This window comes from Vulpes vulpes, chromosome 15, assembly GCF_048418805.1.
Source record: "Vulpes vulpes isolate BD-2025 chromosome 15, VulVul3, whole genome shotgun sequence".
NCBI lineage: Eukaryota > Metazoa > Chordata > Mammalia > Carnivora > Canidae > Vulpes > Vulpes vulpes.
In genome coordinates this window covers 70584493-70599460 of record NC_132794.1, presented here as the reverse complement: position 1 = coordinate 70599460, position 14968 = coordinate 70584493, and the positions used below count along the sequence as shown (strand labels likewise).

Genomic DNA, 14968 nt, shown 5'->3' with positions numbered 1-14968 from the left:
AAGACAATTCTTTTCCATCCCAAAGACTGGGTAAAAGGCAAGGCAGTATCTATGTTTAGTCATTAGCTGATATGAAAATAATCACAAACACTTTACTACAAAAAAGCCAAAAAGCATCTAGTCATATGAGTGAAAAAAATCACTAAACTAGGGAGGCAGGTCCATAACAGTCTGAAGAAACTAATGTAAGTAGAAGACAGAAATACCTACAATAGACAAGTGATGTCTTCTCTTATGTGAACTTTTCAGGTCTTCCAGATTTACAGAGTAATTTTTATCAGCTATAAGACATAAAAGAAAAAAATTACTGAAAGGTACAATTCAAGATTATACTGTTAGAGCTAGAAAATGACGATCCCTCAAATTCCAAGGGTACTACAACCTTACACTAGTAATTGCTGAACTTAAATTTTAAATCCAGATGACATGTTGATAAAGGAAGGAAAAGTGAAACAAAAAACAAAGGTCAATACTAAAACCATTCCCTATAGCGTTAATAATGCTGAAACTTAGCAAAAAATTTAAAGCTGGTTTTTCAGAGGCCTGTTTCTCTCTATTCAGCTATTGTGTCTTTACAGACCCCAATAACAAATCCACTAGCTGTCTCTGCCGAAGCCTGGACTCGACATCAACTGTTATGGCTCTAGCCTATGAACAAGCAAGGCTCTGCATCCCTTACCTGAGATAATGAGCCCAAGACCCCATCCAGTTTACACGGGCTTGTGGAGCATGTCCATAGCTCCTTCTCCTTGTCCTCAGATAAACTCCTGGTGTCAGAGACTAAAATAGGCCTTGTTCCAAGTGTCAACCATGGGATAGACATTACCTATGCTTACTTACTGAGCATGCTCCGTCTTTTCTCATGAATGGTCACAAGCTTCCCTCACCCTTTTCATCAATATGTATGCAATCTCAACCCCTCTGATTATGAAAAAGTTTGCTTTAGCCTCATCAAGAAGGCAGTTTTGGGAATAATCCCCTGCCCTCTCGATGGGCTGCCTTTCTGATAATAAAATTTTCTCCGCTTCAAACCCAGTGACTCAGATTTGGTTTACTGCACATTGGACACACAAATCTGGTTTCAGGGTTCGGTAAGAATGCTACTAAATATAATTAAACATCTACTATGACATTGGAATTCTATTGTCATTATATTCCATTTTTTTTTTTTATCCTCCAATGAAAATTTCCAAAAATACACACATATAAACCAAATGAACCCCAAATAAAACTAGATTCCTGGTGGCTAACAAGTTCCACTGTGTGCACTTCCCTCTTAACAATATCAGTTTTCAGTGAAAACCATAACATAGTAACAATACAAATAAACAGCCATACCCCCACAAAAGTAAGAGGAGTGGGAAGTGAGCTCTCACCTTTACAACTGACTGCATATAAAACAATTCCTTCAATGCTGTTTGTGGTGACAAGTACAGCTCCCAGCCAACAGGTCCCTTCAGGATCTGAACTGTCACACCTTACCCACAAGGGAGGAAGGGCAGTAACTGGACGAGGAATCTTCAAGTGGGTCATATTAGGATTGTGAGCCATGGTGTAAAGTCCAATTAACTGCCTTGAAAATAAGAGTAGAAGAATAAATTGTAAGTAGAAACCATCCATCAATCAAGTTTTCTTTTCCAAAGATACCATGAAGGGTATCTAATATTCTAACACTGATCCTACTTCTGGTCACCAACAAAGATTCTGCACCCAACTCTAATGTGTGAGGTTTTTCCTCATACCAAGTAATTTTCTGACACCAGTTGGGTATCTACAATTCCACTCCATTCTGACACTATATACCCAGAGACAGCATCAGATTCCATAGGTTAAGGAAGTCCTACAAACCCCCTCCCCATCACCCACCTTTATCTTTTTTTAAATTTTATTTATTTATTCATGAGAGACACAGAGAGAGAGACAGAGACACAGGCAGAAGGAGAAGCAGGCTCCATGCAGGAGCCCGATGCAGGACTCAATCCTGGGACTGCAGAATCACGCCCTGAGCCGAAGGCAGATGCTCAACCACTGAGCCTAATGCCTAAGGTGTCCCTAATGCCAAATCTAAGTCCAGGTTGTCACCTGTACTTCTGACTGACCAGCTATAGATGTGAGGTTCCAACAACCTCTTCCTTAGGTTTGATTAATTTACTAGAACAAAAAAAAAATAAAATAAAAAAAATAAAAATAAAAATAAAAATAAAAAAATTTACTAGAACTCACAGAACTCAGAAAAACACTTTATGTACTAGATTACTGATTTATTACAAAAGGATATAACTCAGGAAGAGCCAAATGGAAGAGATGCATAGGGCAAGGTATGGGGAAAGGGTATGGAGTACCCATGCCCTCTCTTAGTGAGCCACTCTCCCCAAATCTCCACCTGTTCACCAACCCAGAGGCTCTCCAAACACTCTTGTTTTGGATTTTATGAAATCTTAGTCACACAGGCATGAAATGATTAATCACCAGCCACTGGGGACTGAATTCACCCTCCAGCCCTTCTCTCCTCCCTGGAGGTAGAGGTGGGGCTGAATGTTCTAACCTTCTAATCACAGGCTTGGTACTCTGGCAACCCCCCTTAGCCCCCAAGTCCATGGTTACCTAGAGGCTTTCCCAAAGCCACCTCATTTATTTTTTTAAGATTTATTTATTTTAGTGAGAGAGTGCACACATGAGCAGGGGTAGGGAGGGAGGGAGAGAGACAAAGACTCCTCAAGCAGACTCCACGCTGACGCAGAGCCTGCCATGGGGCTGGATCCCAGAAACCGAGATTAGGACCTGACCTAAAAATAAGAGCTGGCTGTTCAGCTGACTGAGCTGGTGCCCCCCAAAAGCCACCTCATTAACATATGAGAAGATACCTTCCTTTCTCTTCACTTAGAAATTCTAAGGGTTTTAGGAACTCTGTGCCAGGAACAGTGGACAAAAACCAAATATGCTTCTAATTATAAATTCGAATACCCTAGTATCCCAGAAACAAAACTCTGGAAATTAAGTAGCAAAATACATAAAAATTTCACCCAGTGAAGAAGTAGAAGGGCACATTATGCAGACGAAGATGTGTACACCAGTAAGTGATGAGAATGTAGTTACTACAAGCAGGGAGTCCAACATTGTGGGTGAAGAGGTTCAATAGAAGCAAAAGTAGGCTGCAAGATGAAGCAAAAGAACTAGATAGGATATGTTGATTATACCATAATAAAGCTGGGGCAAAAAAAAGGAGTCAATAAGCACATGAAAAAATGCTTCAAGTCATTAATTATTGGAATATTTAAGGAAAACTGAATAGTCTGTAAATGAGATAATAGTACTGGAACTGTTAAATTTCCAGATTTTGATCACTGTTGTATGGTTACATAAGAGAATATACTTGCTCTCAGAAAATACATAGTGAAGTATTTAGAGGTAAAGGACCACAGTATCTCCAACATTCTCTCAAGATTTCATTACAACAAAGTGTGTGGGGCAGCCCTGGTGGCTCAGCGGTTTGGCCTAGGGCATGATCCTGGAGACCCAGGATCGAATCCCACGTCGGGCTCCCTACATGGAGCCTGCTTCTCCCTCTTGCCTGTGTCTCTGCCTCTCTGTTTCTCATGAAAAAAAAAAAAAAAAAATCTTAAAAAAAAAAAAAGTGTGTGGGTGATAGAAGTACGTTACACAGGTGGCAGAGTGGGAGAGGGCTAGGAGGAGGAGTGAGAGAAGGACAAAGCAGATGAGGCAAAATGTAAATAACTGCTGAATCTGGGTTAAGGGTGTACAGAAGTTCCTGTGCTATTTTTCAGCTTTTCTATAAATTTGCAAGTGTATCAAAATTAAGTTACCCAAAAATGTAGCTCGAAATTTTTCAAAGAGATGAAAATTTATGATCAACAGATGTTCAACAAAGGGATTTCTAAGGGATTGTACCTCAGAAAGGAAATACAATAATCCCAAAAGGAAGGTCTGAAATGCAAAGCAAGGCAATGATAAGCATATGGACAAATCCAAACAAACACTAGCTGGAGAAAACACCACCAATAAATAATGTTTAAGTTGTGGGAGAGAAAAGAAAAAAGGCCAACATGACTTAAAATCGAGAACTCATAAAAGACTGATTAACCACATAAATGTTAAAAGTTTCTACCTATGGGATCCCTGGGTGGCGCAGCGGTTTGGCGCCTGCCTTTGGCCCAGGGCGCGATCCTAGAGACCCGGGATCGAATCCCACGTCAGGCTCCCGGTGCACGGAGCCTGCTTCTCCCTCTGCCTGTGTCTCTGCCTCTTTCTCTCTCTCTCTCTCTCTCTCTCTCTCTCTGTGTGACTATCATAAATAAATAAAAATTTAAAAAAAAAAAAGTTTCTACCTAGCAAAACCAACAAAAACCACCATGTAGTCCGTCTGTGAATATTATTATTACAGTCCTTACTGTCTAATGTTATTGTTTAGAGGACTTTATCCTCCAGAACTCCTTGTCAGCAAGAGCACTGGTTCTGGAGGTGAGTCAGGCAGAGGAAGAAGTGCACGTAGCTACATGGTAGGGAGGCGGGAAGTGAAGCCAGCCAGGCAGACAGGGCAGCAGGATTTCTAACAGGGGCACTACTAGCATTTGAGTGGGGTAATTCCTCTGTGTGCAGGAGAGCCTGGTGCACCACAGGACGTTTACTATCCACCGCCCAGGCTAACTGCTTCTCAGCACTGTCACCACCAAAAAGTACCCCTGCACATTTCCAGATGCCCACTGGGTATGGCAACCCTGCTGGAGGACCTCTGTACTGCACGATGTAAGGGTCCTATGTGTTACTCATGAGAAATTTGGATTTTATCATGAGGCAACAAGAACCACCCAAGGATTTTAAGCAAGGAAGCAATACAATCAGGCTTTCAGTGATTTATAAAGATCTCTGGCAGCAGTGAGGATGAAAGACTGGAAGGGAACAGAATACAAAGAGAACAATTAAGAAGTAAGAACACACAGTATGGGGAATGGAGGAAGAGACCACGGCAATCTTCCTAGTCATGCTTGGGACACCTACCCCTGGAAAAGCTGGGTATACATGGCTAAGGAGAGGGGGAAGAAGGGAAGAAAGGACCTGGACTGAATACATCTTTTTTTCCCCCAGTGTCTGTAAAACTGGGAAACATTTGCAAAAACTTTTTTTTAATTTTAAGATTTTATTTGTTTACCTATGAGAGACACACAGAGAGAGGCAGAGGCAGAGGGAGAAGCAGGCCCCCTGTGGGGAGCCCAATGCAAGACTCAATCCTAGGACCCCAGGATCACAACCTGAGCCAAAGGCAGATGCTCAACCAGAGCCACCCAGGTGCCCTGTAAAAACATTTTTATTTAAATGGAGCTTCCATTTAGCCTCCAGCCCTACTCCTATCCCGACCCAAAGAAAAATTTACCTTGCTCTCCCCACTGGTAAAGCAAGTGGTCCAACATTCTCCCCAGTAGAGAGATCAGAAATAGCAGTTTCTTCACATTGTGGTTCCTCGACATGACTTGTTTCTTCCTTCTCTAAAGGCTTAAAAAATAATTTTTAATTATATAGTCAGATAAAAAGAATACTCACAAGTCAATTTTTCACTCTGCTAGGCCATAACAAATCCTGGCTTCCAAATCCTTAAGCACAAATATGTAGGTTATGTCAAGAATCACAGCTACAAACCAGTTTGGTACCAACAAATCCTGCCATCAGAAGCATTTCCACTGTCCTATTAAAAGATACCGATCTAAGTTGCTACTGATAAAGGAAGTATCTGATGCCATTAGAGAAGGAAGTGCTCCAACATGTATAAAATGATGAACCAAAGACAAAACACCAAGAAACCCATGGGACACTCCTGATTTTCACTCCCAAAACTCAAAGGGCCACCTCCCTTACTCCTTAAACCTACTCCTCTTAGGACTAGCAGCTCTCAGTTGTCACAGGATTCTTAAATCTGTGTTTTTAATATCTACATGTTTAAGTAGTTACACAGTTTAGCCCTGCCAATAATAATAACCCCAAGAGTTAACATTTCCTAAGCATTACTACGTAACAGCTACTGTTCTAAGTTTTCTATTACTTTTCTTTTTTTTTTTAATGAGGTTTTTTTTTTTAATTTTTTAATTTATTTATGATAGTCACAGAGAGAGAGAGAGAGAGAGAGAGAGAGGCAGAGACACAGGCAGAGGGAGAAGCAGGCTCCATGCACCGGGAGCCCGACGTGGGATTCGATCCCGGGTCTCCAGGATCGCGCCCTGGGCCAAAGGCAGGCGTCAAACCGCTGCGCCACCCAGGGATCCCTACTTTTCTTTTTTTAATTTTATTTAAATTCAATTAATTAACATAAAATGTATTATTGGTTTCAGAGGTAGAGCTCAGTGATTCATCAGTCTTATATAACACCCCATGCTCATTACATCACATGCCATCCTTAATGTTCTGTTACTTTTTATAAAAACCTTGAAATAGGGCAGCCCAGGTGGCCCAGCGGTTTAGCACCGCCTTGAGCCCGGGCTGTAATCCGGGAGACCTGAGATCAAGTCCCACATCAGGCTCCCTGCATGGAGCCTGCTTCTCCCTCTGCCTATGTCTCTGCCTCTCTCTCTGCGTCTGTCATGAATAAATAAATAATTAAAAAACAAACAAACCTGGAAATAGATACTATCATTAACTCTTTTTAAAAAGATATATTTATTCATTTTGGGGAGGGGCAGAGGGAGAGAGAAAATCTCAAGCAGATTCATGCTGCACATGGAGCCCAACTGGGCTCCATCTAATGACCTCAAGATCATGATCCAAGCCAAAACCAAGAGTCAAACCCTTTATCGACTGAGCCACCCAGGTGTCTCATTAACTCTGTTTTATAGATGGGAAAATTGAGGTAGCAAACTGCTAAATAACTCACCTAGAATTACAGCCAGTGACTGGCAACCCCATTTGAATCTAAGCAGTCTGACTTCAAAACTCGGGATCATATTCATCAAGCTCTTTGGGCAATAAATACTCTGCTTGTTTAATAGGTATCAGACCCAGATATTTCCTCAACTTTGAATTTGGTTTTTTTTTTTAAAAGACACATTTATTCAGCATCATGATCAGACTATTACATTTAGCAATCAACAGCATGGGTGCAACAAAACAAAACAAAACAAAAACAAAACAAACCCACACCATTACATTAAAACCCTTTGTTGGAATGCTTTACACTTTCCACAGAACAGAAACTAAAATAACCTGTTATACAATTAGTCACAAATACAGTCCTCAAGTTTTTTGCCCATACACATGAGTATTATCTAAAACATGTCTTCTTTGTAGCACCTAGGCCCTGCCACCAGTGTGCTTGGCTGAGTTCACAAATCTGTTGTAACCTGTAGCTTCCCTGTCACTTCTCTGGCTCTCCTGCTAATCTTTGTTTCCTAGAAGTAATTAAAACCTTCTGCCACTGCCACAGCTGCTGCTGCTGCTGGAACCACCATAGCCACCTTGGTTTTGTGGTTTGGCGAGGTACTGGCCTCCACCATCACAGGGGCCAGAGCTTTTGCCTCCAAAATTTCCTTTTATAGGTCCAAAATTTGAAGATTGATTGTTGTAATTGCCAAAATCGTTATAGCTTCCGCCACCCTCCAAAGTTGCTTCCGTCATTACCAAATCCATTATAGCCATCCCCACTGCCACCATATCTACCACCACCTCGACTGCCACTGAAGCCGCCTTGACCACTGAGTTCCCTCCACGACCACCACCAAAGTTTCCAGAACCACTTCGGACTCTGGCTGGACGAAGCACTAGCCATCTCTTGCTTCGATAGGGCTTTCCTTACTTCACAGTTGTGGCCATTCACAGTATGGTATTTTTGAATGATAATCTTGCAATCTTGTCTACAGAGTCATGGTCATCAAATGTCACAAAAGTAAAACCTTTTTGCCACTGCCTCGGTCAGTCATGATCTCAATCACTTCAATTTTCCCATACTTTCAAAATAATCTCTTAGATGATCTTCAGTGTCTTCTTTAATGCCACCTACAAAAATCTTTTTCACAGTTAAGTGGGCATCAAGTCTTTGAGAATCTTCTCTTGAGACAGCCCTCTTTGGTTCCACAACTCTTCCATCCACCTTGTGTGGCCTTGCATTCATGGCTGCATCCACCTCCTCCACAGTGGCATACGTGACAAACCCAAAGCCTCTGGAGCGCTTGGTGTTTGGATCTCTCATTACCACACAGTCTGTAAGGGTTCCCCAATTGCTCAAAATGGCTCCTCAGACTTTCATCAGTTGTTTCAAAGCTCAAACCTCCAATGAAGAGCTTCTGCAGCTGCTCAGGCTCTTTGGGAGACTGACTTAGACATGACAGCGGTGGGAGGGGAGACTTTAATGATGCTTACTGGGTGGCATCCAGGATCAGAAAGTCTCAACTTTCAATTTCTTTTGCCAGATCACAGATCTCATTTCCTTCTAGACCTAGCTTTCCAAACACAGCCCCTCTGCTCCTTGTTCAAAAATGCCAGGGCCCCAGTGAGTACCAGAGACCTTCTCACAATTGCAAGCTGCATCCTCACTAGAAACCTAATCCACATTACCACATTCCCCCTTGGCTCATCCTTATCTTTTCCAATGTGACTCTTCTTCATCTGAACATCTCAATCTTTTCAGCTTTTGCTCTACATACGTTTTCCCTTCTCCCCATAACAAAAGTCTAAATTCAACCACGTAATTCACCTATAATTATTTCCTAAGCATCTGTCCACTAGAGATAAGCCGTAATAACACTCTTTCGTTAACATAAAAGACAAAGTAGCTTTTTTATGCATTAAAATGAAAAGCTCCTTGTTCATCCACCAGACAGCATGAAGATCTTCAAGCAAACAAGAGTTCCTTCTAAAAATACCTCCACGACCCCTAGGTGGCTCAGTGGTTGCACATCTGCCTTTGGCTCAGTTTAGGGATCAAGTCCCACATCAGGATCCCTGTGAGGAGCCTGCTTCTCCCTCTGCCTATGTCTCCGCTTCTCTCTGTGTCTCCCATGAATAAATAAAAATCACTGTAGTTTCTATGCCAAAACACCATAATTAAAACACAAAGAGAGGTGCCTGAGTGGCTTGGTCAGTTGAGTGTCTGCTTTCGGCTCAGGTCATGATCCCAAGGTCCTGGGATTGAGTCCCGCATCAGGCTCCCTGCTCAGCGGGGAGCCTGCTTCTCCCTCTCCCTCTGTACTCTCTTCCTCTCAAATAAATAAATATTTAAAAACACACACATACACACAAAGGTTTCAGGCTGGAATTATAAAGTGATGCAAAAGATAAGTTTTCTGTTACATTTAACAAAAATTAGAGTAGAACTTCATGAATCATAGCTACTTTTGCTGTGCTGTTCAATACAACAGCCACTGGCCACATGCAGCTATTGAGTACTGGAAACTGGACCAGATCAAATGGAGATGAAACTGTAAAACACACACTAGATTTTGAAGATGCAGTATGAAAAAAAAAAAAACCTTGAAATATCTCATTAATGATTTTTATGTTAACTACACATTGAAATGGTATTATCACATACATCAGACTAAATAATAAGCATTATTAAACCTAATTTCAGACAATCCTACTCCTCAGTATTTACCATAACGAAAAAACAAGCTCATGCAAAAATCTGTACAAAAATGATCACAGCAACTCTATTCATGATCACTGGAGATGGAAAAGAACCCAAATGTCATTGAAAGGGTGACTAGATAAATAAACTATGGTACATCCATACCACAGAATCTACTCAGCAATTACAAGAAATGAACCACTGATACACATAAAACTTGGATGAATCTCAAAGGCATTGTATGGAGTGAAAGAAGCCAGACTCAAAAGGTTAGACTGTACAATGCCATTCACAGCATTCTCACTACAGGAAGGGAGAAAAGATCAGCAGTTACCAGGGAGAAGAGATTTTAAAGGGAGATAGCATGAGGGAGTTGTTTGAGGTGATGGACCTGTTTGGTGCCCTGACCATGTGGTGATTACCAGAATCTATACATGTGCTAAAATTCAAAGCAGTGGACAAAAAAAGAAAAAAAAGTCAATTTTACTGTATAATTTCCCTTTTTATATAATGGTTACTACAAAATGTTAAATTACCTATAGTTTTCATTATATTTCTATTGGACATTATTGTATTTCTAAAAGACTTAGAATCCACTTTCACTAATATGCTGATAAAAATAAATGTGCACATTTGAGATCATTCCCAATAAACTGAATTTGGCTACCTGGAATTAAACACAAGGGTGCCTAGCTGGCTCAGTTGGTGGACCATACAACTCTTGAACTTAGGGTTATAAGTTCGAACCCCACATTGAGGGTAGAGATTAAAAATAAAATCTTAAAACAACAACAAGAAAATTAAACGAGAGCAAAGCTCAAGCACTACCTACCAATTTCTCCACGATGAATACTACGTCATTTTCATCTAAGATATTTTTCAAAGGGTTAGGCTGGCCTTTGCTGATCAACTGCACTTGAACATCAGCCTATTAAAAACAGAGAACGTCAAGCCATGTTATATATACACACCTATATAGGTACAAATATTTAAACACATAAAGACTAGTTTTATGCAAGTGATGGAAAAAGAGAATTTGAACAAGACATAATGCTCTAAAGATGAGATTTCATTTATTCTTTGCCATGTTGTTTTTTCATGTTTAGACAGACCTAGCTCTATTCACCTCTACACATGCTTCAAGGGTTACCTAAAGTGCACTCCAACATGTAGAGCCTTTCTCTTGATTAGAATCACATGGACATCCTCTTTCTTGACTCATACTGTATTTACTTTAATGTACTATAAAATTAGCACTTTATAAATGATCTTTTCTCCTGATTGTACTATGCAAGTTAGAACTTTTAGGCATTTCTGGGAACTGTATATTTTTTCATTCCAATTGCAAACATGTTTATTATAGAAAAGTCTGAAAATAGATAGCTAGGTCATTTTTTAAAAATTCACATATAATTCTACTAGTCAAGATAATCACTACTATTATTAGCCTGGTTAGCATATATTTTATCAGATCTTTTACCAGACACGTAAATAAATCTACTTAAGTAGAAATGTATTCAGTATTTAGATATCTAGATAGGATTTTGCTTAAGAAAAATACCACATCTGTATCATACACTTCTTTCCATCCATTAGGTGTTCTTTGGCTCTGCCATCATATAACTAATCCCATTTTGTTCAACATTTGGATAATTTTAAGTTATTTGCTATAATAAACAACTAATAATAGATGTCCTTGAGTTACCTTCTTAAGATGCATACGTAGAATCATGCTGATAATGTCAAATTGCCTTGTGAATATGCCACCCCCACATATATGCATTGCCGTCACTTATGGCAACGCAGAGTATTTTCAGTTTATTTTTACCATCTCACAGCAGAAAGTGTCATGCTTGTTACTGTTTTTTTTTTTTTTTTCATTTATTTGATTACTAATGAAGGTGACTTCAGTCTTTCATAGGCTTATTATTGACAAATAACTCTCATTACTTGAACCCGTTTCGTTTCTCAGTTTGGATCCTGAAGTATTTAGATACCAAGTTCAGGGGGCAAAGGATGCTGTCATTCTCATCTACTAGGTTCTTGAGTTTCAAGTCTGTTGTGGATTGAATATATCCCTCCAAAAGATACAATGAAATTCTAACCCCTAGTTCCTCTGAATGTGATCTTAGAAAAAGGGTCTTGGCAAATGTAATCAAGTTGAGGATTGACTTGGTTTGGAGGGCTTTAAATCCAATGACTGACATAAGGAGGGAAAGATTTAGAGACATAGACACAAAGGGATTCTATGTATTGACAGTGGCAGAAATTAGAGTGATGTATCTACAAGCCAAGAAACCCCAAGAATTGTTGGAAACCACCGGAAACTAGGAGAACCAATGAAAGATCCTTTCCTAGAGTTTTCAGTAGGAGAGTAGCCCTCTTGACACCCTCATTTCAGAGTCCTAGTCTCCAGAACTGCAACAGAATAAATTTTTGATGTTTTAAGCAAACCAGTTTGTAGTTACAGCAGCCCTAGTAAACTAATATAGTATCAAGCAAACATTCCAATGGGGAGGAATTAATACATTGACCTAGATATGCTTAATTCCTGAGTCCAGTTAGTGAAAATTCAAACTGTAAGAAATAATTCTACTTGTAATTTTCTTTCTGGGCTTGTTCCTTTGTTTATTCTTCTATTACAGCTGTCACTTTTCTTATGGATTTTTAAGAACTTTTCATGTATTATGAACTAATTATGTATTATTTTAACTTTTATTTTATATAACTTTCTCTCCAGTTTGTCTTTTAGTATGTAATTAATTTTAGTTCACTAATTATTTTATAGATTAAACCTTATAGGGACTTTATCTATGGAACACTTAGCATATATTAGCTGCTTAATAAATCCATGAATATTTATAGCAGTTTTACTCATAACTATCCAAAACTGGAAACCACCCAAGTGTCCATCAGCTGGTTAGTGGATAACTGTCACACACACATACAATGAGATACTATTCAACTATAAAAAGGAATGAACTACTGACACACAAAATGTAGACAAATCTCAAATGCATTGTATTCCTTGATAGAAGTCAGATTCAAAAGACTACATACTGTGTGATTTTATTTATATGACATTCCGGAAAGGGCCAGGGACAAAAGACTGATTATAAAGGGACATGAGACCTTTGGAAGTGACAGAAATGTTCTACATCTTGATTACAGGATAGCTATATGACCGAACGCATTTGTAAAAACTCATAGAACTGTACTCTAAAAGGGTAGGATTTACTCTAACTTCAATGAACCCAACGTTTAAAAAAGCAGAATGTTAGGATTACTGAGTTGTGTTTAAAAACAAAATAAATTGGGGATCCCTGGGTGGCGCAGCGGTTTGGCGCCTTCCTTTGGCCCAGGGCGCGATCCTGGAGACCCGGGATCGAATCCCACGTCAGGCTCCCGGTGCATGGAGCCTGCTTCTCCCTCTGCCTGTGTCTCTGCCTCTCTCTCTCTCTGACTATCATAAATCAAAAAAAAATTTAAAAAAAAAAATAAAAAAATAAATTGTTCATACCTCATAGATAAATGGATCATTATGGATTCCTTTCTTTTCTTCATCAAATTCCCTGAAATGCAGAACTAAATGTGAAAAACAGAGCTACAATATTCTGATATTTAAAGTCAGAAGTTAGTCATCTCTATCTCTGCAGGACACCAGTGAGAAAAGCAAAGTGCAAAAGTACTCATGGCAGCCATAAGGCATGGTTGGGAAGAGGGGAAAAAAAAAAAGGTAGAAAAAGAGTATGAGAAAAAAAGAGATGAGGTAGAAATTAATAGACTGCTGCCCACAACTGGGCACAACAGCTTTACAGAGGCAACAGGAAATCAGGTTACCCATCTCTACTCTCTTATCTTCTAAAACACACCATCAGCTACTATTAAAATGTAATTTACCACATAATCTACAGGAAGTAAAAATCACTGGATTCTGATCTGCCTATTGAATCAGTGGGTAACCACAGAAAAGTTATTTAAGGTTCCTAGCCCCAAATATCTTTTTAAGACTTTATTTATTCATGAGAGACACAGAGAGACAGAGAGAGAGAGACAGAGAGAGAGAGAGAGAGAGAGGCAGAGACACAACACAGGCAGAGGGAGAAGCAGGCTCCATGCAGGGAGCCTGACGTGGGACTCGATATTGGGTCTCCAGGATCACGCCCTGGGCTGAAGGCGGCGCTAAACCACTGAGCCACCTGACTAGACCCAGATTTCTATGGCTGAATTCAAACATCCATCCTCCCTCTATTTTTGTGAACTGTCACTAAAAACGTAAAATTGTAAGCACAAAACTCTCGGATTATCATTTACTAATAACTTCATTCAAGGAAGTTCTAAAACAGTCATCCCAAAGCACGTAAACTATAAACCATTAAACATATCAAATGTACATCAGTTTGATCTACACTCTGAAAGAGACAAAATCTTTAGAAGCCTAAAAGAAGCCCAATGGAATTGTTTCAGGGTACCATTTACTATTTGATCTACTCTGACTTATTGAAATAAAAGGAGGAGAACTAGGTCTGTGAATAATTCACTTTTGCTATTTTGGATAAGATGGATTTATTCTTTTTTTTTTTTTTTTTTTAAAGATTTTATTTATTGGAGACCAGGAAATTACTACAAAGGTAGTAATGCTTGCCAAGTTTTTGAACATTATAAACAGACACTAGGTTGTTATTTTTTTTAATAATGTTTTGGATGGCTTTCAATATGACACCCTGTAGATCTGTCTCATTTTTTTTTTTTTTGAAGATTTTATTTATTTATTCATGAGAGACACAGAGAGAGAGAGAGGCAGAGACACAGGCCTGTGAATAAGTGAACAAAAGCAGTAGAGATAGAGGGAAAACAAGCACACCAGGTGTGCCAGGAAATTCAGGAGTAGAGTGTCAGGTTGTTGGGAAAAGATGAATTTGGTTTTGCAGATATTGAATTTGAGGTCTTGCAGAAATTTCCAGTAAGCAACTGGATGCACAGGCATTGTGAAGAACTCAAGACAAGCAAAGGAGACTTGTAGCTTACAAGTAGAGAAAAAGACTAACCTCCGTGAAACAACTGGGAACTATAAAGAGTCTAAACAAAACTGTATCACTGGGCAACTCGTTAAAAAAAAACATTGGACAGGTATAGAATGAAATATTACACATCAGTTAAAAACAATGAGGCAGGGATCTGTGGGTGGCTCAGCGGTTGAGCACCTGCCTCTGGCCCAGGGCGCGATCCGGAGGGTCCCTGGATTGAGTTCCATATCAAGCTCCTGCATGGAGCCTGCTTCTTCCTGCCTGTGTCTTTGCCTCTCTCTCTCTCTGTGTCTCTCATGAATAAATAAATAAAATCTTCAAAAAAAAAAAAAAAAAAACAAAAAAACAATGAGACAGATCTACAGGGTGTCATATT

The 14968-nt window shown here is 39.6% G+C and overlaps 1 protein-coding gene across 15 annotated transcripts in view; it reads right to left on the bottom strand.

Annotated features, from left to right (window-relative positions):
* Window positions 1-14968, bottom strand: part of ZWILCH (zwilch kinetochore protein) — a 37308-nt gene that overhangs the window by 20725 nt on the left and 1615 nt on the right. For 4 of the 15 annotated variants that reach the window (XM_072738879.1, XM_026011329.2, XM_072738878.1 and 1 more), the window contains 4 exons: window positions 10398-10493; window positions 5390-5508; window positions 1377-1573; window positions 211-281 (listed from right to left, as the gene is read on the bottom strand). In XM_072738879.1, coding sequence (XP_072594980.1) covers window positions 211-281; window positions 1377-1551 — 246 coding nt within the window. In that variant the 5' untranslated portion in view covers window positions 1552-1573; window positions 5390-5508; window positions 10398-10493. Of the gene's footprint in view, window positions 1-210; window positions 282-1376; window positions 1574-3023; window positions 3153-5389; window positions 5509-10397; window positions 10494-13085; window positions 13138-14968 lie in introns of those variants that run through there. The other 11 variants (XM_026011165.2, XM_072738876.1, XM_026011645.2 and 8 more) reach the window with 9 other exon arrangements.